Below are 25,785 nucleotides of genomic sequence, written 5' to 3'. Positions count from 1 at the left end.
ATGCAGCTGTCAAATCAACAGGTTGATGGCCAAAGCAAGTCAAGCTGGTTGGGATCAATCCATCCCTCCATTCTCTCTTCATTTATTCTTTTTAATTTTTTGCTGTGGTAAAAGGGCGACCAGACACGTCAATACTTCCTGTTGTGAGTCTGCCGTCACATGAGAGATGTTCAACGACATCTGCAATATCCACTTTTTCAAACTGAGTGAATTGGAGTAATCACTGAATCCTCTTGGCTCACTTGTGTCTATAACTATGACTACAAAAGAGTGGACAGTGACACACCTGTTGAGGAACTTTTTGAGGGAACAAAAGAAGCAAAAGTGCAACACACAGCACTTCATAGAGAATAGATGTGGTCACAGCTCGGCCACCTGAAAGTGATTCTTCATAGCTACTCTGCCCCTTCAGAATGTTTTTTTAACAGAATGCAAAGTCCTCAACATCTGGCCATAAGTAGGAAAATATTAAGCAGCGAGTTCTCCACCCTCACTCAACAACTGGGTCAAGCTTGCCTTCTGTGGTCACCAGCTGACACGTAACAACCAGAGTACGACTTCAGTCCTTATGAAATTAAAAAAAAGAAAACATTTAGCACCCCTTTGTTCCAACACGACTTTTGATCAGTAACACCTGACCAAATGGATCAGGTGTCAAACCGACAACCTTTCCTCCGTATCACACCTGTCAACATATCGCCCGTTATCCACCATGAGGAAGCCAGCTGTGCTGCAGACATACATTATCCATTCTCTTGAAATCCAATCAAGACATTTAGCTACAGAACTTCATGTACTACTGAGGCTCAGGAAATATCCCACCGTCACAGGCCATTTGTGAATATAAAAATAGATACCTCCCTGACAAATTCATTATTTTTTTTTTTGACAGTTCAAAACTAATGCAACAGCCATTAGTGCAGCAATGATAAAGACTTATGATTATTACTTAATAGAATATAATATAGCCTTATACATGCTGAGCTACTCAATGGGAGAATAGAGAGAGTAGATTTTACCATGAAAATGTATCTCTGAAGCCCCTATATGTATATTAAAGCCAAAAGCAAGATGAGGACTGAACTGCATATCTGTATGTTATGTGATTATTTGTCAATTTATAATATTTTTACTTAGCACAGCTTTGTATTTATCCCAGTATTCATTTGCCTGTGTGGTTTGGCTTCCTTCAATGTCATCATCCTGCTGTCACTATTTGTAAAAATATGTGATAAGGTTGTTTGTACAAGGCAATGTATCCCATAAAGAATGTCAATTACAGACTTGGGGAGAAAACATCACATAGCCCCTCCTCAGCCAGTGCAAATGTTGACACTGATTCATCATACATGGCTATAATATTATATCTGTTGGATTCACATACTACTTCATGATTCTTTGTTTTGCCTATTCCTGTTGTTGCACCTCTGTCTTGTTTCTCTTTGTAACCCCCTGTACTGCACTCACCAGCCTGTTCCTCAGGAGTCACACAACTGTTTCGGTCAGTGGCAAGGGTCCAGGGCGGCGAGCAGATGCAATAATACGACCCTGGAGTGTCCACACAATGCCCATTCTTACAGTTGGCTGGGTCTTCACACTCATTCACGTCTGTACAACATACAGGTCAGGGTCAGTCCTGAACATAACCACACCAGTAACTATGGAAAATGGGAGAGGATACTGGTTTACTCACCTGCTACTTTTGCCATCACACATTTCTTCTTGCTGGTGTCTAGAGTCCAGGGCCGTTTACAGTTACAGTAGAAGGACCCTTCGGTGTTGATGCACTGACCATTGGTGCACAGAGACTCATCATGGCATTCGTTCACGTCTGAAGAAGATTGTACAACCAGAAAGCGTAAGATGAATCTTTTATGAAGCCTCCGCAAAACCATTTTGCCCCATTTATGGTGTTCATCACATCATTTACCAATGCACTCCAGAAGGTTGCTATCGTAGTAGAAACCCTGTTGACAGTAGCACTCATAGCCCGGCAGCGTGTTTTCACAGCGTCCCTTTTTGCAGATTTCATCAGCAAACAAAGAACACTCATCGATATCTAAAGACAAGGGAGGTAACAAACTCTTAGTAAGATACCAACAATTGACAAGTCTGTAGGGTTAAGTATAGAAGGATAGCCCAATTTGTATTTCCGATCCTACTGTGATCATTTTCATGATACTAAATTGTGTAGTCTGAAATGATATGTACCATGGAAGGCAGGAAGGCTGTACTGGAGCCCTTCTTCATAGTAGAGTCCAGGTCCGTTGGGACACAGGAAGTGGAACTCAGCTGGGTAAAAGTTTTGTACATAACCAAAGTGAATTAAGTAGTAATGAATTCAACAAAAATCAAATTCCCAATTCGGGTGTCACCACAAACATTTGTACAATGAGCTGCAGGACCATCATCACTATATTGACCATGTACCTGATTGGGATACAGGACAGGGATAGATCTCACAGTGGTCTCCCCATCCTACACCAATGGAACAGCAGCACTCCTGTTTGGTGACGTTGGTGGCAAGGACACTGTCGCAGAACACAGTGTCATCGAGATTCAGGTAGCACTCCTTCTTCTCATCTGTCACCACTCGAACTGCTGCAGGAGCAAACGTGGTGGATGGAAGAAATACTAAAGATCTGACTTTAATCAGGTTTGTCAAGAAGGCCTTGCTATTCATTTTCCGCTTTCAAATTTCAAGCATGGACTCAATTAGGCCTTCAGACTTCCTACAATATTATGAGTTAGGTACAGGTATTGATCAATGTTCTAGTGTAAACAGATGGGAGTCATAGCAGTCTTACCTTCACAGCTGTGTTTGTCCTCAGAGAGGACATAACCATGCTTACAGGCACACACATACGAGCCTGGTCTGTTCTCACATAAACCGTAGGGCTGGCAGAGACTTCTGTCAGCAGCACATTCGTCTATGTCTAAAAGGGAAATCAAACAGGCTTTGTTTAAGTACAAACACCATCTGAGTTGCAAACAAACAGATTTTGTAACATTTAAACCACCTTCTTCACTCATTTCTCCTGAAACGTTTGATATATTTGTCTAGTGTCCATTGTACACTATTTTTTACAGAAATTCCTACAATGTAATGACTCATTTCTGGGAAGTGTTGACACTGCACCACATGTGTCCCCGCTTTCTTCAGTGGTTAACTATAATTTCTCTTTAACGCCTGCACTAGTCACATGACTCACAGTGGCCTGTTTTCTAATAATGGTCCGGCTGTAAAGATTTGAAGAGACTAACCTTGGCATCTCCTGCCTCCAACCAGTGTGTAGCCTTTCTGGCACTCACAGCGGTATGAGCCCATGTTGTTGATACAGTGGCCTCTCTGACAGTTTGACGGCCTCTCACACTCATTTATGTCTGAAAGAAAGGGAACAAAAACTATGTAAGAATCTGAACAATGTGGTGAGTAGTTTTGGGATTTTTCTTTATGGACCAATGAATAAAACTAAACAATGATTTAATAGTTATATACTTGTTATCAGGCATTAAGTTGCAAAATAATTGCATATTGGCTCATTGAATAATTCATGCCTTCACAGTGGCTGCCCTCCTGGGTGCGCTGATATCCTGGGTAGCACTGGCACTGGAAGGACCCTTCTGTATTGCTGCAAAGGCCGTAAGCACACAGTCTGACGTCCTCACACTCATCAATGTCTGTTTTAGGAAAAACAAACCTGTGTGAATCTGCAAATCACCACTTACAAATCGCTCAACAAGCAGCTCATGTACTGTCATGCAAAGGTTACCTAAGCATAACTTACCACTGCAACCTTTGCTGTCTGCAGATGGAAGGAAGCCCTCGTTGCACAGGCAGCGGTAAGTCCCAGGGAGGTTCTCACAGCGTCCGTTAGGGCAGATTCCCGGCTTCTGACACTCGTTTATGTCTAGTGAAATATGACAGGAAGATTAAGGATTATGATTATCATTGCCATTATAGCACAGAGATTTTAAAATATAATGTTTTATGATATTCTACATAGGTTGGTCGATAACGATATTGATACACTTAGTAGTATTACAATGTCATGCCGAGTTTTGACCTCTGAGATTTGTACGTTACCATTGCTGTCAATACTGATGCTGATACTGTGGTCTGAAAAAAACACCTGTTTCATCACGTAAAATCACAATATTCTCAAATGTCTATGCCTACTGAAGAAGTGGAGGGCAAATAAGTCAGTTATGTGATTATCATGGAGTATACTAATGACCATATTTGCCATTTTTGGGGGGACTCAGACTTCAGACTAGATGTGTAAGAGTCACTGTTCACTGTGATCTCTGTCATCCTTTTTAGCATTTCTGAATTACTTCCAAATTAACAGAACGACAACACTAAGAAGAGAAGCTTCTCTGTAAATGATGCTTGCATTAAAAAGCATGTTATTTATTTTTTTTAATCAAAATTTTGGCATGACAATAACAAGTAAATGGGTGATGAATTTTGCAGTGTTGCACTCACCATAGCAGGTGCCAGCACGGGCCTGGTGGCCAGGCAAGCAAGGAACACACTCATAGGAGCCTGGTGTATTCTCACACTGCTCATTGGGACAGGCATCAGGATTCAAACACTCATTTATATCTGGGGTGAGCAGAATACATTTACATACCCATGTTTGGATTCAGAAACATACATGTGCATACAAACATGCAGAGGTCATACGCATACATATTACAGTTGGGCACACATAATAAGCGTGTGCAGTAATGTCCACAATAATTAGCATCTTTGTACCTTCACAGGTTGGATGACGATGTGACTTGCTCCTGAAACCGCTGTGACATTCACATTTATAGGAACCGGGCAGATTCACACACTGGCCTCCAATTCCACAGATGTCTTGTTTAGAGCACTCATTTATGTCTGCAAGACAGTCATGATAATGCCAATGCAGGACCTGAGACTTGTACAGAAAAAAAAAAAGATTTCAGCATTCACACAACCTAACTTACCTACGCACTTAAGTCTCCCATGCTGCACCATGTGTTTATAGCCCTGACGACAGTGACATTTGTAGCTTCCTTCCACATTGACGCAAAATCCTCTGCCATGGCCACATGGCTCAGACTCACATTCATTATCATCTGGACAACAGGAGGGAAGAGTGCAAGAGCTACAATGAGTGGACATGACGGTGAGTTAATTATTAGTGTTAGTACAGTGTAGTGAATATCGTAGACAAACAGCAAAAGGTCATAGAGCTCAGCGTACACAGTAGTTTGATCCCGGAAAGTGTCATCATTCCTGTATCGTCAGTCTGTGTGACATACATTCGCATTTATGTTTACCGATTGAACTTGCTTGAGATACTATATTAGTAAAGTTCACAACAACAAATGTATTAATATGGACTTTAACAACTTATTTCAACAAATATCAATGAAACATTTCTCAACTGTACCAATATTAAAATAAAATTATATTCAAACAAGATTTAAAAGGGGCACCGCTGCTACTTATGTGGTGGAAATGAAGGAACATAAAAGAGCCAAAAGATATAATATTTTGATTTAAACAAACTCTTAAAACACTGAATCATGCAGCATGTTAGCATCTTTTAATAGACTCTCCATAACTGTGTCGGCCTGACTCTTAAAAACACTAGACTTTGTTTTTGTATTACTACAGTTGAATATGAGGCACTTGATTTAAAAGCTAAATTGAACGTTTTAGTTTTACAAAGTAAATGCTATGGTATTTATGGAAGCCAAAATTAACAATTATAAACAATTATTCATAGTGCTGACCAATAAAAGCTGTAATTATCTTCCTATTTATAATTACATATGCACATATAAATTGGCCGTAACACCATAAACAGCTGAGGTTGGACCAGAAACAGTTTAGAAATAAGTAAGAAAAATTTGTGTTGGGATCCAAAGGTCATGTTTTAACATGGATCAACTTTCAGCCAAGCAACTGTACATCTAGCTGTCTCACCTCTGTGTGAGAGGAAAAGTTTGTGTGACACAAAAGCCATTTCCTGGAGTCAGAGTGGTTTGTGTATGCCAGGGGACAAACATGCATCAGAAACTTCATGAGAAATTTCTCGTCAATATCCATCTTGCACCTCCTCAAACCACCGTCTCTACCATCGTCTCTTACCCTCACAGATGTTCCTCTGGGGGTTGAGATGGTAGCCAGGGTGGCAGTGACAGATGTGGCCGTTCAGGCTGTTCTCACACTCTCCATGACCACAAATGTTCCTGCTTAGCCTACATTCATCTGTCTCTGCTTCAAGGAGGGAACACAGAGTGGACCAGCATCATATATATACATGCATATATATAGATACATAGACGTATATTTCTATTATTACATAATATATATATATACATATGAGCAGATGATGTACATGCTATGCCTAAGTTCCTCCATCTCCGCCATGTTCATACTGTTCAACTTTTTAAAATTACCTCTGACTTGCTAGCATGCATCTTTAGGAGTAATTCTAATCAGGACTGAATGCATAAGACAGATGCTACAGACCAGAATCAGCATCCGTCTGATATTCCTGAGGACATTTTTCTATTCAATTTTTTTCATGAAAATGACGTGAGTATCACACAGCCTACTTTTAAATAGCAGCACATTATGTAGTAATAATGGTAAATAATGCTTGAACACTGTGAACATGGCCTTGAGACTGTTTCATGCTTCATGGTTGAATGCAGTCTCCGAAAGCATCAGTTAGCCATTTAGGTATGTCTCTGTGCAGAGTTTGCTTAATGCTGCACTGAGCTCATTTCTATTTTTATTTTTATTATTTCCAGGAACATGGATTGTCTCAGTGTACAATAACTTTGGTGTATAAATAAGGTTTGTTACATGGAGAAAGCCATGATGGCATTCATGAGAGAGACCAAAGCTTGCCACCACATCTTCTCTTACTTTGGGAATATGGTGAGCTGGAATTTCCAGATTTGATGCACATGAAGCATGAACCAGAATAGGTGTTTGAGTCAGTCTGAGGTTTGCAGGGAACTCACGCAAAACTTTAGTCTGTGTTTCGAAGGGGTCATTGCCTGGGGTTATTCGGATGATTGTCGGAGGTGTGGGTTTAGCAACTGTGGATCCAACAGAAGACAGATGGAGGAGACAGACTTTAGGAGGAAACATGATGTGTTGAACTTAAGTCCCAATATTTTGGTTTTCACCACATGTGGGGAGCCATGCTGTAGTTAGCAGCAAGAAAGACACCTTTGCTGAAGTGCGTTAAGCACCAGCAGCAAACAAATCTTGACTAGCGTTTGAAAATGTTTTATCACTGGAGTTGTTCAGTAAATATCTGACTGGTCATTTTGTAGGCGTGTTTACCAGGCACACGAAGACTGCTGGTGCTGGTGGGAGCCTGCACTGTGGTCGTCGTCTCCGGTGGCCTCTCCTGTTTAAAGGTTCATCAGCTCTTATAGCGACTAAAATTAAACAGCTATTTCATCATTGCATTGAAAACAGGAATAATTACTTACCGGCCGCTTTGGTTCTGAAAGGAAAAGAGATAGAGGTCTATTACTAATGTGAAGTGGCATCAACATGTTAAAGGACTCGCAGGCAGAAAAATGTTTGATGGCTTAGAGATTCCTGAGTTTTTGACTCACCGTCCTTGTCAGACTTACGGGGGAAGATGATGGGAGAGAAGGTTACAGTCTCTCTAAAGCTATGGACAACATAGCCTTTCCCTGCAGGGCAGATCTTACTGAAGGCCGCTAAATACCACAGGCAGAAAGAGGAGAGGATTTTCAAACTACTACATTTGACCTTGTTGAAATACCAATAGGAACCCATGACGACCTAACTACCAAAATAACCCTCTTCCTGGAATTGCCCATCTCAGCCTCGGTCCACTCACCTGTGCCCACCTGAGGACATCTTTCACAGTTACGGCCCCATGCCTTGCCCACAGTGCAGCAGCACATTTCCTGGGTGAGGGGGGTGGCGAGTGCATGCTCACAACCCCTGGCCTCAGACGCCATCAGGAAGCACTGTTCAGCTGGAGACTCTGGCAGAGGGGAAAAATGATTTCATCAGGGAATTTACTATCTTGACAGAACAGATGGGAATCCCATTTTAAAACAAATATTTAATGTCATTCAAGCAGAAGAGGAGAGAGGAGAGAAAGCCCAGACTTACTCACCAATGCATCGATTCCTGTCCAGCACCAGACCAGGCTTGCAAGAACATTTGAAGCTTCCCAGTGTGTTCAGACAGTCTCCGTTCTGACAAACGCCCTGCATGGAGCACTCATTGATATCTTTAAGGTTGGAAGATGGGATGTAAAAATTAAAAGGTTATTTCAATATATTGTGAAGGATGAAATACAATCTGAGTGCATATAATAAGGTACATGAAAACTGTTGATCAGACCAAACTCCAAACTGAGTCTCCAGCTTGGATTTGTTTTGCTATAAGCTACACCCAGCCTGGGTTACCTTGGCAATGAGTGCTGTTGAATCTTTTATAGCCTTGTGGGCAGGTAGAGCCTTCCACTATGGTCTGTTTGACTGATGCATCTGAGGGAGGAGAAGACGTGGTGAGGCACACAGGGAGACCAAAGCATGAGTGAAATACGATTTGATGGGAAAGGAGCTCGTGATGGATGATACAAACCATAATAATACTGTAAGCTGCACCCACTAATCCCTACCCGTTCTACAGTCTACTTATAGTAAACAAGAGCTCAGCCACTATAAGCACTTTATCTGTATAAAAGATTAATAATATAATAAAGAAAACAATATCAGGAAACTGAAACTTTACGGGACATTTAACTCTTATCTATAAAAACCCACAAGGTCTTTTAATTTATGGTGCTCTTCATGCGTACAACCAAGTTTGACATCAGGAATGTTCTGGAGGGAGGAGTAAGGACTTTCATGCTATTCCCCATTTAAAAAGATTCATTGGTTGCACACAACAAAGAGACACAGGCAACACGATGCAGCCAGGAGGAGGCTATGATGGCAGCTTTTCATATTATTCCTTCAGTATGCATCTTAGTATTAGTCTAAAGACAACACACTCAGCTTTAGCACATACTGTCATATTAAAGAGACACATTATGTTTGGCAATGATGCAGAAATGATTGGAGCTACTCTGACCAACTTTAACAGCAAAGATTTTACATTTGGTCGAAAATTCTTATTCACTTGCCAGCAGAGTTAGATGACAAGAAAGCTTATCTGCCAGCTCATACACGTAACAGCTTGCTTATTAGGTCAACTCTATACCAGAAACCAAATAAGTGGATATTTCTGTCTGTTAGTCCTATGAGCAGCTTGTCGTCTCATCAGAGAGTAGAAAAAAAAGCCTTTTATGAGGTTTACACTCATAATGATTCACTCTTCTCCCCCCTGAAGGAGCCTTGAACCTCTAACATTGAATAATCCAATTTTCCATGAGGGAATACAAACGTGTGAGGCAACTTTATTGCAAGCTGTGGGACGAAGGCACTTGCACAAACATTGTCAAACTTTTATGAAAAAAGGGGGCTATACTAAAAAAGTGGAACTTATAAATGGATGTGAATGTAAGAAGGAAAGGCAGCGCTCTGGGCAGGAATCCAGTTATCTAAAGACTAACCAGACGCAAAGTATTAGGTTTTTTGTCAAAGGCTGCATTGTCTGAGTCAGAACTGAGCGGTGGAATAATAGCAGAGTGGAAAAAAAGTGAGTAGCCAACATTTTCATGAAATTCAATCTTCAGCAATGTGATGACAGTCCTTCACTGGGCAGGCCCATAGGAACATGCATAAGTAGAGGGTGATTTTCCAGATTCTCTTTTTCTGTCTCACTGTCTGTGTGTAATTCCCATAATTTCTTCTGTTTTTTTCTCCTTCCCAACATTCGACACACTCCCCACCCCACCTTTCCACTAACTTTCATGTACGAAATCAAGCACAGTTTTATAGAGGTATGAAGAGATTGTTTTAATCTGGGGCCATAATTTTATAAGCTGGATGGCAGAAACGGCTGGGAATGTCTGACATTTTTGCTCAACAAATAACAATTTGTTCCCAGAAACACACAACACTGAACGCAAAAGAATCTGAGGGTAACTGCAGGTAAACAACTTGCACTTTTACATCTGAATGTGATCGCTTCATACAAGCAAGAGTCAACAAACCCGTAAACTGTTCTTTAGTGCTCCTAGAAAACTGATCAAATTAAAATTTGATGGAGATCTATTCAAATACGCAGCGACTCACTTGGTAATTTGGGGCACTGATAACACTTGTTCTGTCCCCATGAATTCCCCACGCTGCCACAGCAATCCTCCTGATTGGTCAAAACAGGAAGTGGGGTGCTGTTGCACTAAAGCAAGATGAGACAGAGAAATGTTAACAGAGAGGAGAAAAAAAAAAAACAACAATAGTTTGCAGGTTCAATTCCCATCACTGTGACATGAGACTAAACTCACAGCTTGTTTGGGTGTGGTCTCCTGGAAGCAGCGCCCCTTTGGTTTGTGTCGTGAAGGAATCAGGCGCAGCCCTGTCTTGTGTGGTGGCTTGACATCTGATTGGTCAAGGGGCTGAATAACAACAGAGGTGTCTGGCGTGTGGTGAACACGCACATTTATCTGCACTGAAAATGGAAAGTAGAAATCACAGGAACAAATAAAATATACTATAACATAAAAATTCTCCATAACTTAGAACAAAGTGAGAAAGTTTAGGTACCTTCGGATGAATGATGGCCTGCTTGTGAGAAAGGTAGGGTGAAAACTGAATGCGTTTGCGTTAACTGCGTACGCCCTATGCCGGATTGCTCCACTAGTTTCTGGCCGTCTGGCTTCAGAGATACAGGGTAGACAGGCTGCTTGTTGCCTCGCGCTGCCTGGGCTTGCTGTGTCTGCTGAAGTGGAAACTGGCAGAGCCGACCAGTGAAGCCAGGCGGGCAGAGGCAGTGTTTCCTCGAGCTGCATACGCCTCCATTCATGCACGTCAGGGGACAAACAACTGTAGGGAAACACAGGCGGAGAGTTGTCACTCACACAGGTCAACAGTTCATACAAGGGAGGAAGAGGAAAAACCCACAAACATGAGCCACAGAGAGGTTACGGAGGGGAAGATTTACTCCAGAGATAGACTGAGATTTATATAATCACGTGAACAGCCTGACGATTTAGTTCTGTCACACAAAAATAACAGACAGACAGAAACGTTTGTGGCATGAACAGGGCCATGTAAAATATTCACTGTGAACTATATCACTGTAAAAGTCACACCAGCTTGATGGACTAACATGTCTCTGCAGCCAGTCGGTAGTGGTGTCTGAGCAGGAAAGCAGGTAATGTCACTGATCTGTTTAACAGCTTTTTCCTGACATATGGGAAAGATTGTGAGATGTATGGGAAAGCTGCTGGCTGGAGAAAGGTTCATGGCATATACAGTATTCAGCGCAGTTTTATTGGGTCTCCCATTGTGTTTATTTAAAGTCCAGTTGGCTTTGAAAGTCCCACAATAGAACAATCAGACGAAAGAAAGAGAGAGACAAAGAGCAGATGAAAACCATGAGTAAGTGATGAATCCGAGGACAGAGCTGAGAGAAAGCCAGAAACAAAGTGAAACTTCAGCAGTGCTAACGAAGAATTTGTTATTGCTGAAACCTTACTTTCATACATTTTACCCAATATTACATACATTTACGTGGTCAGACAAAATAAGCTTGGATATATGATTGTGGAAAACTATGATTGGCATTTTCTGACCATGCTAAACATCTGGTCTTACAGTTTTCCTTGACATCCATCATCTTTCCTACATCAACTCTGCATCATCACATCATTCTTAAACCCAGTGCCACAGCTTATGCCGATCCCTAATGTTTTTCTTCCCTCTCAGTCATTTTTTTTTTCACTATAATGCGTCAACTCTCTGGCCAGTAAATACAAAACCACTATGCGTAGTTTACTATTTTGCTTTGATGATGACAATTTAGGCTAACATTAAGGTTACTTACTACTTGTTGCAATTCAGAGATTGAATATAGAAAATAAACCAATAAAAGAGAGGAGAGAAGGAATGGCGGGGAAAAGAGAGGAGGATGGGAGAGCAGAGGAAACCTCTTTCTGCTGCTGAGCCAAGTGTGCACACATGGAAGTAATTAGCTGTGGACAGCCACGGAGTCTGGGCTGCGGCATAATTAGGAGACTAGATCACTTTAAACGCAGCAGGGACATCCTCCCATAGTGAAAGTCAGGCAGAAAAATGAAAGAACTCCAATAAAACAGCCGATGAGAGGGTAACAAAATGTTTTAATCTGAAGCACGGGCGATACTTGTCATCCTCCCTAACCCCCCACATGTAGCTGGTCTTATCCCAGTAAGACTCGGTTCAGCAGCAACATACAGAGTCAAACCGGAAGGCTCTTGAAGTCGTAGGGGAGTGCGACATAAGAAAGTTTCCATGATTCTGATTTCGTGTCAGTCCTGAATTTAGAACCAGGGGAAACTCGGAAAGATGCGGGGGTTGGAGATTGGGACTGCAGCCGCAGAGAAGCAGGAAAAGAACCTCTTTCCAAATATGATTACACAATCTAAACCCACAAAGGCTGGAAAGACGATGCAGGGAAAGTCTGAGCTGAGGCCTCGTCTGTCTGAGAGGGTGTCTTCATGAGACTGGGTCAGGGTCTTTTCTTCACTAATGAACACAAAGGGAGAAGGAGAAATCATATTACACACTTTGGGTTCTATTTCTTGGCTGGAGAGGAGGGGGGGGGGGGGGGGGGCATGTGAATGAAACTATTTGATGTCAGGATAAGCCCAGTGTGATGCCATAAAACACAGAGTCCAGCACGCAGCTGCCACTGTCAGCACCCTTCGATCTCCAGTGGTTATTCAGAGACCTTCCAAGAGGAGTTTGAGAACAGTTTGTACAGGTTGTCTAAATCAAAATCATGTTCATGTTACATTAATTATTCAATGTGACTCCAAGTTTTCTCTCGTTAGAGATGTCAGTAGTAAGAGTCTTGCTACTCTCCAGATAGAAAGATTGGAGAAGAAAAGAGAACCTTTAAAATATATAACTGCAGCTGGTCGCAGAAACTGGCGAGAGGTAATTCGATGTGGATCATATAGCAACACATAGTGACTAATTATGTGATAACAAGGTACAGAAATGTATATGAGCGATATATTTAACACACAATTTCATGATTAGTTGAACATTAATACCTATTGAAAAGATGCAAAAGAAAGAAAAAAGGAAAGTTAGAGCATAGTCAGGTCATATCTTATCTCAGAAACTGGTGACTTTTACAGTGGCCTGGGAAATACACGGCTTTACATGTAACAAAAAAAGAAAAGTCTTGATATGTAGGGTAGCTCAGTTTTGGGGTAGTTTTTTGTTAGACAGAAGTTTGTGTCGTGTTCTGCTGAGAGTTGAAACACCTTTAAATATCAGACGACAGCCCTTTCTTCGTTATGTAACACTGTTTATACAGATGCTTATTTCATTACAAAGGCAGAATGTGTGAAGAGCAGCGGCAGCAGATACTGTACACTTCATGTTAATGTGCAATTTTACAAGACAAAACATATCACATTAGTGTAAAGAGTTTGTTTTATTTAATTCAACTATTATTTTATCACTATTTTATTTGAAAATTTACTGAATGTACTAATAACACTTTTTATTCATTGGGATTTTTTTCAAAATATTCAAAAGTACTTTTCACAGGAAGTCAAAGAAAAAATCCTAACAAAATAAAATCATACTGAAGGCTTTGTCTTACTTTGCCTGTGCTCCACCTATTAGAAATATACCCACGTCTGTCCGACTAAGTGGAAAAATTGTAGAATTTGTCCAAGCTAACCCGCCTTTTCTTTTTTTACTATGAAAATGAATGTAATTTTATCCTTATACAAGGGAAGGTCCATCCCAGCGCCACCCAGATCAAACTGAAGCTCAACAGATGGTATTACTGCACTTCAAGGATGATTACTGGGTTCTGTTTAAATTAGGTATCTCACTCCTGTTTGTTTTCACAGCTCCAGGAAGGCTGAACAATTTAGATACTGTAATAACTTACATAGGCTCCGCTCCTTCACATCTAACTCCTCCATTAAAGGCCAGGCTGTCCTGGCAAAGCAAGGGCTAATGTTTTTTGCAGATCTTGTATGTGAACGTGTGTGTGTGGGATATAAACTGGAGGTTGTACTGTCTCCTGGAGAGCTGCTGTGGTTAGGTGCCTGCACCACATTACATACCAAAAAGAGCACAAAGCTAGAAAAGTTGATTGTCACAAGGACTTCACTTTCCATTGGACTTTCCCTTTAAGTCATCCCCTTTGGTTCGTTAGCAGGATTTATGATTCAAAATTGCTCAGTGATTCTCCTTGTCAGCTCACAGAGTGTCTCAGAGGCAGCCAGCTCTCTGTTTGTACCACACCTTTGCCTTTATGGATCTAACACATTCCTGAGAGTAGAGCTGGTGCGTTATTAAAAATTAAATTCACCAGAGTTATTTGGTGGTCTATATGAATGTGAGGCATGAACACAGAAGACCGGTTGAATGGTGGGGGGGGGGTCGCAAGAGAAGCAGTTACAGTATCATGAACCTTATTTTCCACATGGCCCTGTTAAAGAAACTAGAACTTAACAACTTTTCAGGTTTCAGAGATGACTTATCGCTCATCTGGGGCATTAAGTAGTGAATCAATCACATTCACACAACTATTTGAATGAAGACACACTCTATTGTCATTAAATATATAACCATGTAGGTCATTTTTCTCATATATGGCTTCAGTTAAGCTATGAAAACATTCCAAGTGTACTTTATCCTTTGCTGTCAGCTCTTTGAAACCTAATTTAATATTGAACGTCAGTTTGCAGGTAGGTTCCAAGGCAGTCTGGAAGCATATAATTTTCCCATGCAGGGCTCACTCCAACTCGAAGAGTGAAGTGAACTGAGTGAGGAGACTGAAGACAGGAGGATAAGTCTTTGTCTTCAAGCTCTTCTCATTTGAGTGCTTCATGTGACATATGAGTGAGAGCTCCTTCTTCATCATGTCGTGATTCACCCAAAGAGGAGAAAGACAGATCTCTTAACAGCATGAGACAGTAGAAGCAGGAGATCATATATCTGGGAAAATGAGGGAATAAAGTCGAGGCAGAATAGGACAGATGTTAAATCCAGCAAATAGAAAAATGGGATATTTCAGTGGAATTACTCTGATCTCCAGACACATTTTATTTTTTCCCTGAAGGAAAAACATACTGTACATTACCCAATGCTAAGTAAGCACCTCTAGTGTAACTAACAGATGAGCAGGACGCAGTCAAAAAGGCACCATATTTCACATTTTTAGCAAATTACAGGTAGTAACTGGCACCAGGAGAATTATACTAGTCTGTCGTTTATTTATTTTTTGCCTAAAGAAGAAAAACATGTCTTGACATAGGCATCTATATGTGAACATAAAGTTGTGCCAGAAAAAGAAAGAGAAAGATAAAAAGAGCAACAGAAAGAACAAAAGACAGAAAGAAAGAAAAAGAAAGAAAGAAAGGAAGACAGATTTGCCCTCTGACTGGCCTGTGACCACCCACTCACTCCTGTCTGCCTGGAGATGACGCATCGTCAGCCCCCTCCCTCCACGACGTCCTTTTAGCCACAGCCGCACCCTCCCAGCTCAAAAACAACAAATTACAGCCCCACAAACCTCAGTTGAAAAGCTCCTCAGTTCACTGCACTGTAAACTACTGCAGACACCATCTCTCACCATACAGATGATACAACGACCCGATCTGTCCTGTTCTTTGAATGCAATCTTGTTCCAGGAAAAATTTGTAATTGACCCAGACTGTAAAATTCAGACACCAAAATCAGTGCTGATGCTCACTGAGTCACTTTCACTGTGATTCAGCCTCAGTCTGAATTTAACCACTTAGGGATTTAAAAATGGATGCCATAACACTTTTCAGCAAACATGCAATCATTTCCTCAGTTGTGTTGGCTGATAAAGACACAGGAACAAGAAATGTGATACAACCACAAGTCATGTTTGCACTCGTGGAGTTTTCAAGTTGTTACAAAGTAACATCGATGCGTGGTTCAGATTCATGCTTGCAACACCTTATTAATAAACTAAACTCTACACTTTATCTCACTGGAGCGATAACAACTGAGGCCAAATTAAAGCATCAATGTCATGCATCTTTTGTTACCATTAGGTTGTCTGGGCAACGAGCTGAGACTCTGAAAAGTCACTGCGCCTGAACAAAATATAGTCCCCAACATCAGACACCAAAAAGTCTAAACTGGACTTCTCTACTTTTGTTTTTCTATTGATGAAACTGATGTGATACAGTATAAGTAACAGTAATCTGTTTACTGAGCAATAGCCACCTGTTTTTTCTGTCTTTGGCCTTTTCTGATGGACATGTACAATAAAAAGCAACAAAAGTACCTCAAGGCTTGATTGGATTTTACAGTCAGGTGTTCATTGGGTTCAGTGGGTTTGGCACTATGTGTGTCACCTTATATGACACCGTCAAATGATTGAAATCCAACCATCTGTTTTTTCTATACTGCTTCCACATCCATGTCTTTAAATTGGGGGTGAGTGTGGGGTACACCATGGACAGGTCAATCTATCACAGAGTAATTGAGGGTCGCCCATGGGCATGTCTTTGGACTGTTGAGGGCAGTTGGCAGTATCCAGAGGGAACCCAGGAAGGCTCCACACACGAAGGTTTAAACTTAGAACCTTCTTTTTGTACCACAATTATTGTGCCAATGTTATATGTACTGTGATTTAATCCACGGTTCAAGGGGATTTTCATGAGACCTCCTGTATTTAGTATTTTACTTCTATCCAGTACCGTCTCTCATGACCCTGGAGAAGTATGACTAAACAACACCGGGCCCCATGAACTATAAACACATGCCACTAGAGCCACTGTTTAAAACGAGAATTGGGGAATAGCTCTCATTGTATGACGTGCTTCACTTTACCAACAGTCCAAAGCTGGAAACCGCATCCCCAAATACGCCTACCATCAACTGGCACTGGGAGACCACATACCACACAAAGTGAGAAACAGCAATGTATGAAATGGGTCAGACTCCTTCAGCTGAGCCAGACATTGGGAGTAAATGACATAATCACTGCCTTTTGAAAACACAAACTTGCATACACATTCCTCCTCCCCTTGGAGAACTCTGTGCTGCATTAACCCCCCCAAAACTGAGCGACCTCGGCCTCAGCTATCCAAACAATAGTGTCGTCCTTCGTCTACTGTCATCCAAGGCATTCATTACTTTGCACAGTCAGCCTAAAACAACAGTTTGTTAACCTCACAGAAAACGGATGATTACGAGGAGCAGACTCCTCCTGAAAAAATGTCAAGAAGATCAGAAGGGATTGCAGTAAGAAAGTTTGCAATTATCCAAATCTCAATCAAACGCTGCCTTCCTCGATGTGATTTTCACATCATGGAAATATGCAGTACGGTTTTAATAGTCCTTGGGTGGGCACATATCCAGCATTACCCTGTCACACCCCTCTGGCAGAGATGTTTGTGGAAGCAGAGCCAGAGAGTCAGACAGGATCTTGGCGTAAATGTGAATGATGTCATATAATGACTGTCTTAAAGCCTCAACTACAGGAACTGGAGAGCAGGCAGGTAGATGAGTGCTGACAGTGCTCTGCTGAGATTATGTCAGATACCTGCCCTGCGGGATACTCAGCACTCAGTGCCGAAGCACCGTAGCAGGTAATGTCTGCAGGCTGCACACTCTCAGGTCAGGGAAGCAAGCAGCGCTGGCAGAGGCCATGTTATTCTGTTTACCCTGGCTAATCACTACAGCTACAGGGTCCTGCATGGTGTGGGTGCAGTCTCTACCGCTCACATTCCTCTGAGCAGCTTTAAATAACTGCTCTTTTTCTCCCCCTCACTAAGCAAATGGGAGGAGAGTGTTAAAGATGGCAGAGAAGGCTGTTTGCTCGAGCTGGATTCGGTACACTACTCCTGAGTACAACACACTTAGGTACACGTACACCCAAATATACACACTGTTCCCTTGTGATGTTCAGAAAAAAAGAGAAAAAACACCTCTAATTGCTGTTTTGTTTTCTAAACTTAATTTACTGTGACGCCTTTTGTGGCCGACACAGCCAAATTGGCTTTTTTGAGTTTAATGACACAGAGGAGGGTGATTTGATGGGAATGGGTGCTCTTAATGAGTATTGTGGTACAACCTTGACATATAAAAATACAGAAACAAATTACCGAAGCTTAAACCCATTTAACAACCACCCTTCTTTTCACGATTGGTTGAGCTCAGTTGAAACAAATGAATTAGAGTTTTAAATGCTTCTTTTATACAAGTTTTCTTATATTTGTCAAATTGTCGGAGTGACTGACTGATTCAATGACGATATGATGTACTGTGAGCCAGCTGGGCTGTCTTTTCAACATCTGATCTTCTTATACGCACACATTAACGTTGTATCTACTAATAGTGACGCCCTTGCAAAACAGTGGTAAAAGGTTAATGAAAATGGCAGACCCCAAATAACCTCATGTATTATTTCGCTCACACACAGAAATAGACAGGGAGAGGTGACAGAATGTGCATCCAAAAATATAAAAACACATCGTTGACAGCTAGCTGAAGAGCACTGGCAAAATAAGTGTCCATTTCACCAAAGGTAAGCAGCAAGTGTGTTTGTGTTTGAGAAGGTGTGAGCACAGGAGCTATGCCTGAGTTTTCGTCTGAGCTCGGTCCAAACTGTGGCAAAAATCCGGAGTGCTGCAGGTTTTTGGTTGCCCATGTCAGACCACTTTCTCCAAAGCTTGGCACAAGAGAAAAAAGAGTGTGTGGGTAAGAGCAGAGGGCTTTGAAAGGTAAAATAAACTCATGTCCTAAACAGAGAGAAAGCAGAGCCAGCTCCATCTACTGTATTTGACTGACTTGTCTTCATTTTCAGGCTCCCATGGACCTCTGACCCATGCCAGGGGAAAACCAAAACAAACCACAGGGCTACTACTGTCGCTTCACTCTAAATACAGAACCACATGGGAAATCCTGAAATAGCCATATACACTTTTCACAATGCCCATTTTAGGTGGGACAAGTCCAGACTGGGATGTGATAAGACCACATCCTTGAGCTTTATGTTATTCCAGAAAGAGACGAGAGGCTAGAGAGGGCTGGACGTCTGGGGCCTTGTTAAAGATGAGATGCTGTTAAGTTTCAGAGGACAGATAAGGCTCATTGGATTGTATGGGTGCCAAACAGCTGTTGTTAGTAAGGCTGATAGATGGGTTGCCTCTCTGCTAGCAACAGCATTGCAAAATTTGTCTTACATAGTAGTCAGAACATATACTATTTTTATGCAGCGGCCTTAGTTTGTAAGATTATCTAAGAGATATTTGAAGACAACTGAAAATATAACTCTTCCTTTCACAAGTAGACAAAGTGTGAGAAAGATGCGCACACATATATAAAAAAGAGCAAGTCTCCAAGGAGCGAAAGGCATCTTATGTCCTCTTCTCCTGCCTGACCTATAATTTATAGCCAGCTTTCAAGTGCGTAAGATAAAAAAAAAATAAAATTGTTGACTGTTGAATATCTTGACAGCCAACCACATGGAGAGAATTACGAGGCAGTCTTCGCCTATTCATCTGTTGAAACAGCGATAAAACGTAAACATTTTTTCAATTGTGTAATTTATAAATTCAGCTTCCATTGTTACATGCCATCCCCTCCTTATTCTTTAGCTCTCCTGATTCTGCTTAGGCTGCAAAAATACCTAAATACCTAATACCTTAAATCACCTTTCAACAGTATAATCACCCTTTCTGAACACTTTCTGAGCACTCTCTGAATGCGCTGTAGATTTATCAATGACTCAGTGTGAACTACAGGGAACAAGTAACCATATCTTGCATATTTTATCTTGGTCTGCAGTGGAGTTTGTGTTTGTGCAGATTTAAATATGTCAAGTAAGTGCACAGCTGGTGATGATTAAAATGTTTATTCTGATAAGTATGTGGTAAATTAATTGCATTGCATGTGTACAGAACTCAGAGAACATGAAGAATAATGGTTTGACAGAGAAATGCAGTAATTTATTGTGTACACTGTGTGCTAAGTAGACCAGTACTGAGTCTAACTAGTACTTACTTAAACATAAACATGTTAAACATGTAGGCATTCTACAATCATCGTAATCATTGTCTGACAATGAATGCAGAGCTGCAGCTCACTGGAAGCTCTTTCAAATAGGTTATAAAGTACAAAGCTGTCAGTCTCTCAGGTGATTTGTTGTGATCATCTGGGTGGCCGTCTGGCTGTCTCAGGGTGGGATGGTATAGTCATACACTGCTCAAAGACATCATAACTTACATTTCTGACTTGATTAAAGCCCTAACCCTGACTGATGTTTATTACTTTTTTTAATAAGGAGGCTCAAAAATGGAAAAATGACTAGCAAATAACACAACAAATGTCTAAAGCTTAAATCAATCAAATTTATATTATCAAATTTGATGTGAAAGGTGTTTTAATGTCTTTCAGCAGCTTGTTTTTACCGTTCTGTTTCACTCTCACGACTCCCAGGCTGCTATCTTTTAACAAAAAAAAATTCCCTAAAGAGGAAATCAATGTCAGCAGCACATTTCGAGGAAATCCTTACAGTAACTGTTTAGATATTTCAATTTGGACCAAAGTGGTGAACCGTGCTGGCAGCATGGCTAAAACTATCAAGCATTTGCTTAAATCTGGATTTTCTCTGGTTTGTCATTTAGACAGCTGGTCAAAAAAATTAAACAAAGCCTAAACAATTCTCTGCCAACACTGACATGTTCTCTGTCTGTTTAAGGCTATCGGTCATTTCACTTATATTTAGGATTTAAACTGTATATCTTATGATGTTTTATGTTTTCAGTTCCTTCATCACGTCAACCTGCTCACTGAAGTTGGAAAATTGTTTCTAAAACGTTCTCTTTCTATTATTTTCACAGGTTCAGGCTATTTCAATTATCTCCATCTGTTACCAGAAATACTAAAACCTTTGAACTGAACAGCAGCCAAATCCAGGCAGTTCACTGAACGACTGTGAAAATCCTCGAGTCGATTGAAACATAAAAGGGTATTCCTGGGTTTTTCCTGCACTATATTTTCTGAACGACGGTTTGGGTTTGGTCAGGTTCGCTCGGCCTTGCTGTGCTGACATCACAGCTGCTCAAATATGGAAAAGTCTTCATATTGTTGTTGCTATAGTCATAGCTATTTTAACACGGGGGAGAGAAATTTCCACTTGTCCACACCACATTCCAGCCCTGACAGTGAACATCACACATCTTCTCTCCAAACCTAAGTTGAACCCACTATACCCTTCAGCAAAAACTCATACAGCCCAGGAAGAATCTGTTTTCAGATACTTGACTCTACCCAAACCAAATGTGAACCTCTATGAAGTATTCCTGGAATTGACTTTCTGGAATTGTTTGCGGCAGAAGCCCCAAAACATGACACAGCAGAGGAAACTGAATGAGAAGAGGGAGGTCTGATATCCAAGCCAACTCTCTGACTCTACATGATGTCAGGGAATAAGAGCAGTGCCATGGCACCAAGAGGGAGATTCACTTGACCTTGATTTAATCCTGCCCGCTTATTTCCACATGGGCATACCAAAGGAAACAGCTGGAGAGGCCACATCTGTATGTCCGACTCCAACTCCTCTGTACGGCAAAAACTGTGTGAAAACCCTAAGAACCAACACAGAGTCAATAGCTGGCATAAAATTTCATTTTATCGACTCCCTTGCAGGTTTTCTGCAGCCACAGATTAAAATCAGGCACTTATAAAATATAAAAAAACATTTACTGTATTCGCCCGTCTCTTTATAATCCAGATATCACAGGTGTGTAATAATACAGAAGAGCAAAAAATATACAAATATATATGAATAGATAAAAAACACAACCAAGCAGTAGAAAAAAACTGATTTAAAAGTTTGTAGGAGAAGTTTTTAGGTTCTGTTCAGTTTAATCTGCTCTATTTGTTGTAAAACGGAAGAGACTGAAAAATGGCTTTGGCCTAAATGTGATGTCCACAGAAATATGAAGCTCATGTATTGGTGCCTCGAAGGAGCTTTTATCATCTGTCAAATATTAGGTTAGGACTAATGCTGTTTAGAAGATAATTTTAATATAAACCAACATTAACATATTTCGATGAAACAGAGACAGATAAATTAGTAATTAGCATGCGCTGATACAAAGATAGAAATAATGTGGACCATCATTTACAGCACATAACCAATGTCCACGACTGAGAGGTCAGTGCAAAGCCGAATTTTCTTAGCTTTTAAACTCAGACAGCTGAACAGCATGTGCCTTACTGATCGGAGTATGAGGAAAGCAGACCAGTGAGAAACTGCTTAATGCCGGAGACTGATGTAGACTGCAAGGCTCCATGTCTCACCACAGCTGATCTGATACAGTGCAGAAAGACTCCGCTCATGCCAACCAAACACTGGAGTTGAGGGGGAAAGCTTAGATCTAAAGAGTACATTTATATGCAGTGTAATGAGGCATGCCTCACTAATTAAAGTGAAATACGGGAACATTTTCCAGCAGTGCAGTGGAGGGTAAACCCACCTGACCTCATATTAACCAACTATTTATTTGCAAAGCAGGGTTTATACCCGCTTGCCATAAATCCCAATGCCATGAATTGATGATGGATATCGGTATCTGGCATTACACTGATGTGTGATGGTTTACAGACATAAAGGCATAATGAATTAAATGAACACAGGTCAGTGCTTTTGACCATTTTAACAAAGGTGGAATAGTTACAAAGGATCGTTTGTTCTCTTCTCCATAATGTCCATTTCCACAGATGTTTTACTTTACCCCACCACACTACAGGGGTAAATTTTATTCACCTACCATACACTAAACTCATTTAACAGCTGCAGACTCTTTGCAGGTGAAGGTTTTAAACAAGAAACATATGGTATGTGTGAGAAATACGCTGCATTATCACAGACTGAAATACAGTCAAGCCTGAAAGGTACCAATGTATTAGAACTTACTGAGGCTTTTTTTATTTTCCAGTTCATGCTGCTACATTGTTCTTAAAATAAAAATGAGATTGTGGGATTTCACTCATGAGAGCGAAAAGCTGGTTGAACTTAGTTTGTCTTAACATGTTTTGTCCCTAATGCCTTCCAATAACAAACATCATCCAGTCCTACTTTCAGGATCGTGTGGTGTTTTTCAGACACTTTGGAGTCGTTACTCTCCCAAAATAGTTTCTGAAATACTGCTGAAAAAACCGTGACGGATTTACAGCTACAGTGAGCTGCTGATGATCTTGATGTGGAACATTTCGGCCAAAGGGATATTTGCAGTGTGCAGGACTCTGGGTAAACAAACAGCCGCACTCACCGACCCTGAAGCCCTGTCCGGTCAGCGTGTCGGCCCCCTGGCCGTTCTCTGCGATCAGCGTGGTGTTGTTGCCCTGCTCGCAGGTATCCTGACACTGGCCCTTCAGGCAGATCCGCTTGCAGATGAGCGGAGCGATGACCACCTTGAAACGCTCCCGGGCGGAGGCGCGCTCCGTGCACCACACCAGCCTGTGGACGCCGAGCCAGATGACGAGCAGATGGGTGATCAGAGGGGGCATCCTGGCATCCTCCGCTGCCCTCCGCAGACAGCCGGGCTCATCCACTCACAGGCCGAAGGGCTTCGGCTCCGGATCCCGCTGCTGCCTGCTGCGTTAACGGAGGGCAGCTTTTTGACGTCTCATACGGCGGAGGGTGGAAAAGAAGAAGAAGAAGAAGAAGAAGAAGAAAAAGCGCGTCCTCCCTCCTGATCTCGCTCCTTAAGAAAAACAACTAAACAAAACAAACAAATAACAACGACAGCAGAATTACTCCCCTCGTGTGCACAAGGGATCCGCCTGTAGAAGCGACGCGTTTGGCATCCTGGAGAGTTTCTCTTGCTGTTGTTTCCAAAGTTTCAGCGCTCTTCCTCCTTCTGCTCCGGTGCTTTGGAGAGCTGGAGAGAAGAAGGGAGGAGGAGGAGAAGGGGTGAGCCAGCCCTCTCTGGAGCGGCCTGGCGGCGCAGGAGCAAAGCACAGAGTGGTTTCCTTGTTGGTTATTCCTCCTCACAGCCTCCCAGCTCCTCCTCTGCTCTGCTGCCCCCGCAGACACCCGCACACAGCCCGCACACAGCCCGCAGGTCTCACCCTGTAAAGAAAAGAGGCCTTGAAATGAAACACCTGCGTGTTTGATGAGGGTTTAAAGGTGACTGATCATAAATAACCTCCCATGCTTACTGACTGTCCCTGAGGCTCCTGTGTCTGCTCTACGTGAGATGTATGAATAATGATGGCCAGCGTTATCTGTTGATCAGTTCAGTGTTTAAACTCGGCCTTCCTACGTTAAAACAAGCTGTCAGACAAAGGCCTTCTCCAAATCTGTTGGCATACACTGGCCATCAGCATCAGGCCGAGGTCAGAGCACACTGCTTTTGTTTAAAGCTCTTCACATCATCACATAAATCAAATATCAGACACTGCTGCTACGCCTTACAGATCTGTGATCCCTTTCTTATGCTCTGTAAGAGGAGTCATATCATCTTAGGTCAGATGCTAGGTATCTGCTGCAGATGTCAACATACATCTAAATCAATCTTTTTTCCACATTTCTCAGTCGTCTCTCAGATGCTTTATTTGACAGAAAATTACAGCACCATAATCGAAAAACACTATAAGAACAACTATAAGGTGGGAAAGTCTTCTAAGTCTGCTTCTTCCTACTTGAATGAGAGTTAGTTTGTCCAGAGAGCAGGAGTCGTTGGCAGCAAGTCATACACTAAACTTATCTCGCGTGCCTGAGAAAAGGGAATCTGCTAATGACAACGTGAAGTTGCTACCACTGCAAGAGTCTAGTGAGCCAGCCAGTGTTTGGGGTCACATGGGCAAAGGGGTGAAAGTGAGAAGGAGACAAAGGGAGTTGAGTCACTTCCCCTCCAAAACGTGAGAGTGTTTACTTTCAGTCGCTGAGGAAATGACTGCACAGGCTTACAGAGAGTTCACAGGCCGGTCTCACATTTCTCTCTGCCTCTGCTACTTGCCATCAGTGCATCAGCAGCTGCCAAGACACACACACAAACGATGCAAACACATTGGAGGTCACAAATAAACATTCTGATTATTATGAGTACAAAATAATTACTTTTCCTCTGAATACTAAAATCTTAGCAGCTTACTGCACCAGACAATAATGACTAAAAGAACTATATGGGCTAACTACACAACCCAAAGAAAAAAACAGCTAGAGGGAACTTAATCTGGCATCTTCTATAACATTACATGGCCACTAGCAACTACTTGTCTGTCAGGATTGTAGGGGGAGCTGGATCCAATCCCAGCTAATGTTTTTGGGCGAGGGCAGGTTCACCCTGGACAGGTCTCCAGTCAATCGCAGGGCCAACACATGGGGACTTACAGAGATAATAATCATTTACTCTCACACCTCCAGGGCAATTTGGAGTCATCAGCCAACCCAGACATGCATGTCTTTGGACTGTGGGAGGAAACCGGAGTCTGATTCGTCTATTGATTCAGCATATTTTTATTTTAGGTACTGTAGAAGCCTTACAGGCTCACAAGAGAAACCCAGGTTTGCCGTTCTCCTTTGGGACCAGGCTAATGGAGCCAGGAAAGAAAAGTTCACTGGGGTTTGACCATTGCCAAGGTGAGTCCAGTGCTTCAGCTATTCATTCATTCATT

General features: G+C 41.7%; 1 protein-coding gene across 1 annotated transcript in view; it reads right to left on the bottom strand.

The window, feature by feature from the left end:
- Nucleotides 1-24,031, bottom strand: part of ltbp3 (latent transforming growth factor beta binding protein 3) — a 28,229-nt gene extending 4,198 nt beyond the window's left edge. Inside the window, exons 1-24 of the mRNA XM_029519293.1 lie at nucleotides 23,436-24,031; nucleotides 10,705-10,983; nucleotides 10,446-10,609; nucleotides 10,234-10,339; nucleotides 8,458-8,538; nucleotides 8,163-8,279; nucleotides 7,878-8,027; nucleotides 7,627-7,734; nucleotides 7,498-7,511; nucleotides 7,346-7,412; nucleotides 7,018-7,095; nucleotides 6,134-6,262; nucleotides 4,981-5,112; nucleotides 4,763-4,891; nucleotides 4,490-4,609; nucleotides 3,789-3,911; nucleotides 3,559-3,681; nucleotides 3,265-3,384; nucleotides 2,808-2,936; nucleotides 2,431-2,601; nucleotides 2,212-2,292; nucleotides 1,931-2,059; nucleotides 1,694-1,831; nucleotides 1,468-1,608 (exon numbers count right to left, since the gene is read on the bottom strand). Coding sequence (XP_029375153.1) covers nucleotides 1,468-1,608; nucleotides 1,694-1,831; nucleotides 1,931-2,059; nucleotides 2,212-2,292; nucleotides 2,431-2,601; nucleotides 2,808-2,936; nucleotides 3,265-3,384; nucleotides 3,559-3,681; nucleotides 3,789-3,911; nucleotides 4,490-4,609; nucleotides 4,763-4,891; nucleotides 4,981-5,112; nucleotides 6,134-6,262; nucleotides 7,018-7,095; nucleotides 7,346-7,412; nucleotides 7,498-7,511; nucleotides 7,627-7,734; nucleotides 7,878-8,027; nucleotides 8,163-8,279; nucleotides 8,458-8,538; nucleotides 10,234-10,339; nucleotides 10,446-10,609; nucleotides 10,705-10,983; nucleotides 23,436-23,673 — 3,067 coding nt within the window. The 5' untranslated portion in view covers nucleotides 23,674-24,031. The remainder of the gene's footprint in view (nucleotides 1-1,467; nucleotides 1,609-1,693; nucleotides 1,832-1,930; nucleotides 2,060-2,211; nucleotides 2,293-2,430; nucleotides 2,602-2,807; nucleotides 2,937-3,264; nucleotides 3,385-3,558; nucleotides 3,682-3,788; nucleotides 3,912-4,489; nucleotides 4,610-4,762; nucleotides 4,892-4,980; nucleotides 5,113-6,133; nucleotides 6,263-7,017; nucleotides 7,096-7,345; nucleotides 7,413-7,497; nucleotides 7,512-7,626; nucleotides 7,735-7,877; nucleotides 8,028-8,162; nucleotides 8,280-8,457; nucleotides 8,539-10,233; nucleotides 10,340-10,445; nucleotides 10,610-10,704; nucleotides 10,984-23,435) is intronic.
- Nucleotides 24,032-25,785: the final 1,754 nt, after the last annotated feature.

This window comes from Echeneis naucrates, chromosome 14 (genome assembly GCF_900963305.1).
Source record: "Echeneis naucrates chromosome 14, fEcheNa1.1, whole genome shotgun sequence".
NCBI classification, from domain to species: domain Eukaryota; kingdom Metazoa; phylum Chordata; class Actinopteri; order Carangiformes; family Echeneidae; genus Echeneis; species Echeneis naucrates.
Note: the sequence above shows the minus strand (reverse complement) of the source record. Positions and strands in the feature narration are given on the sequence as shown.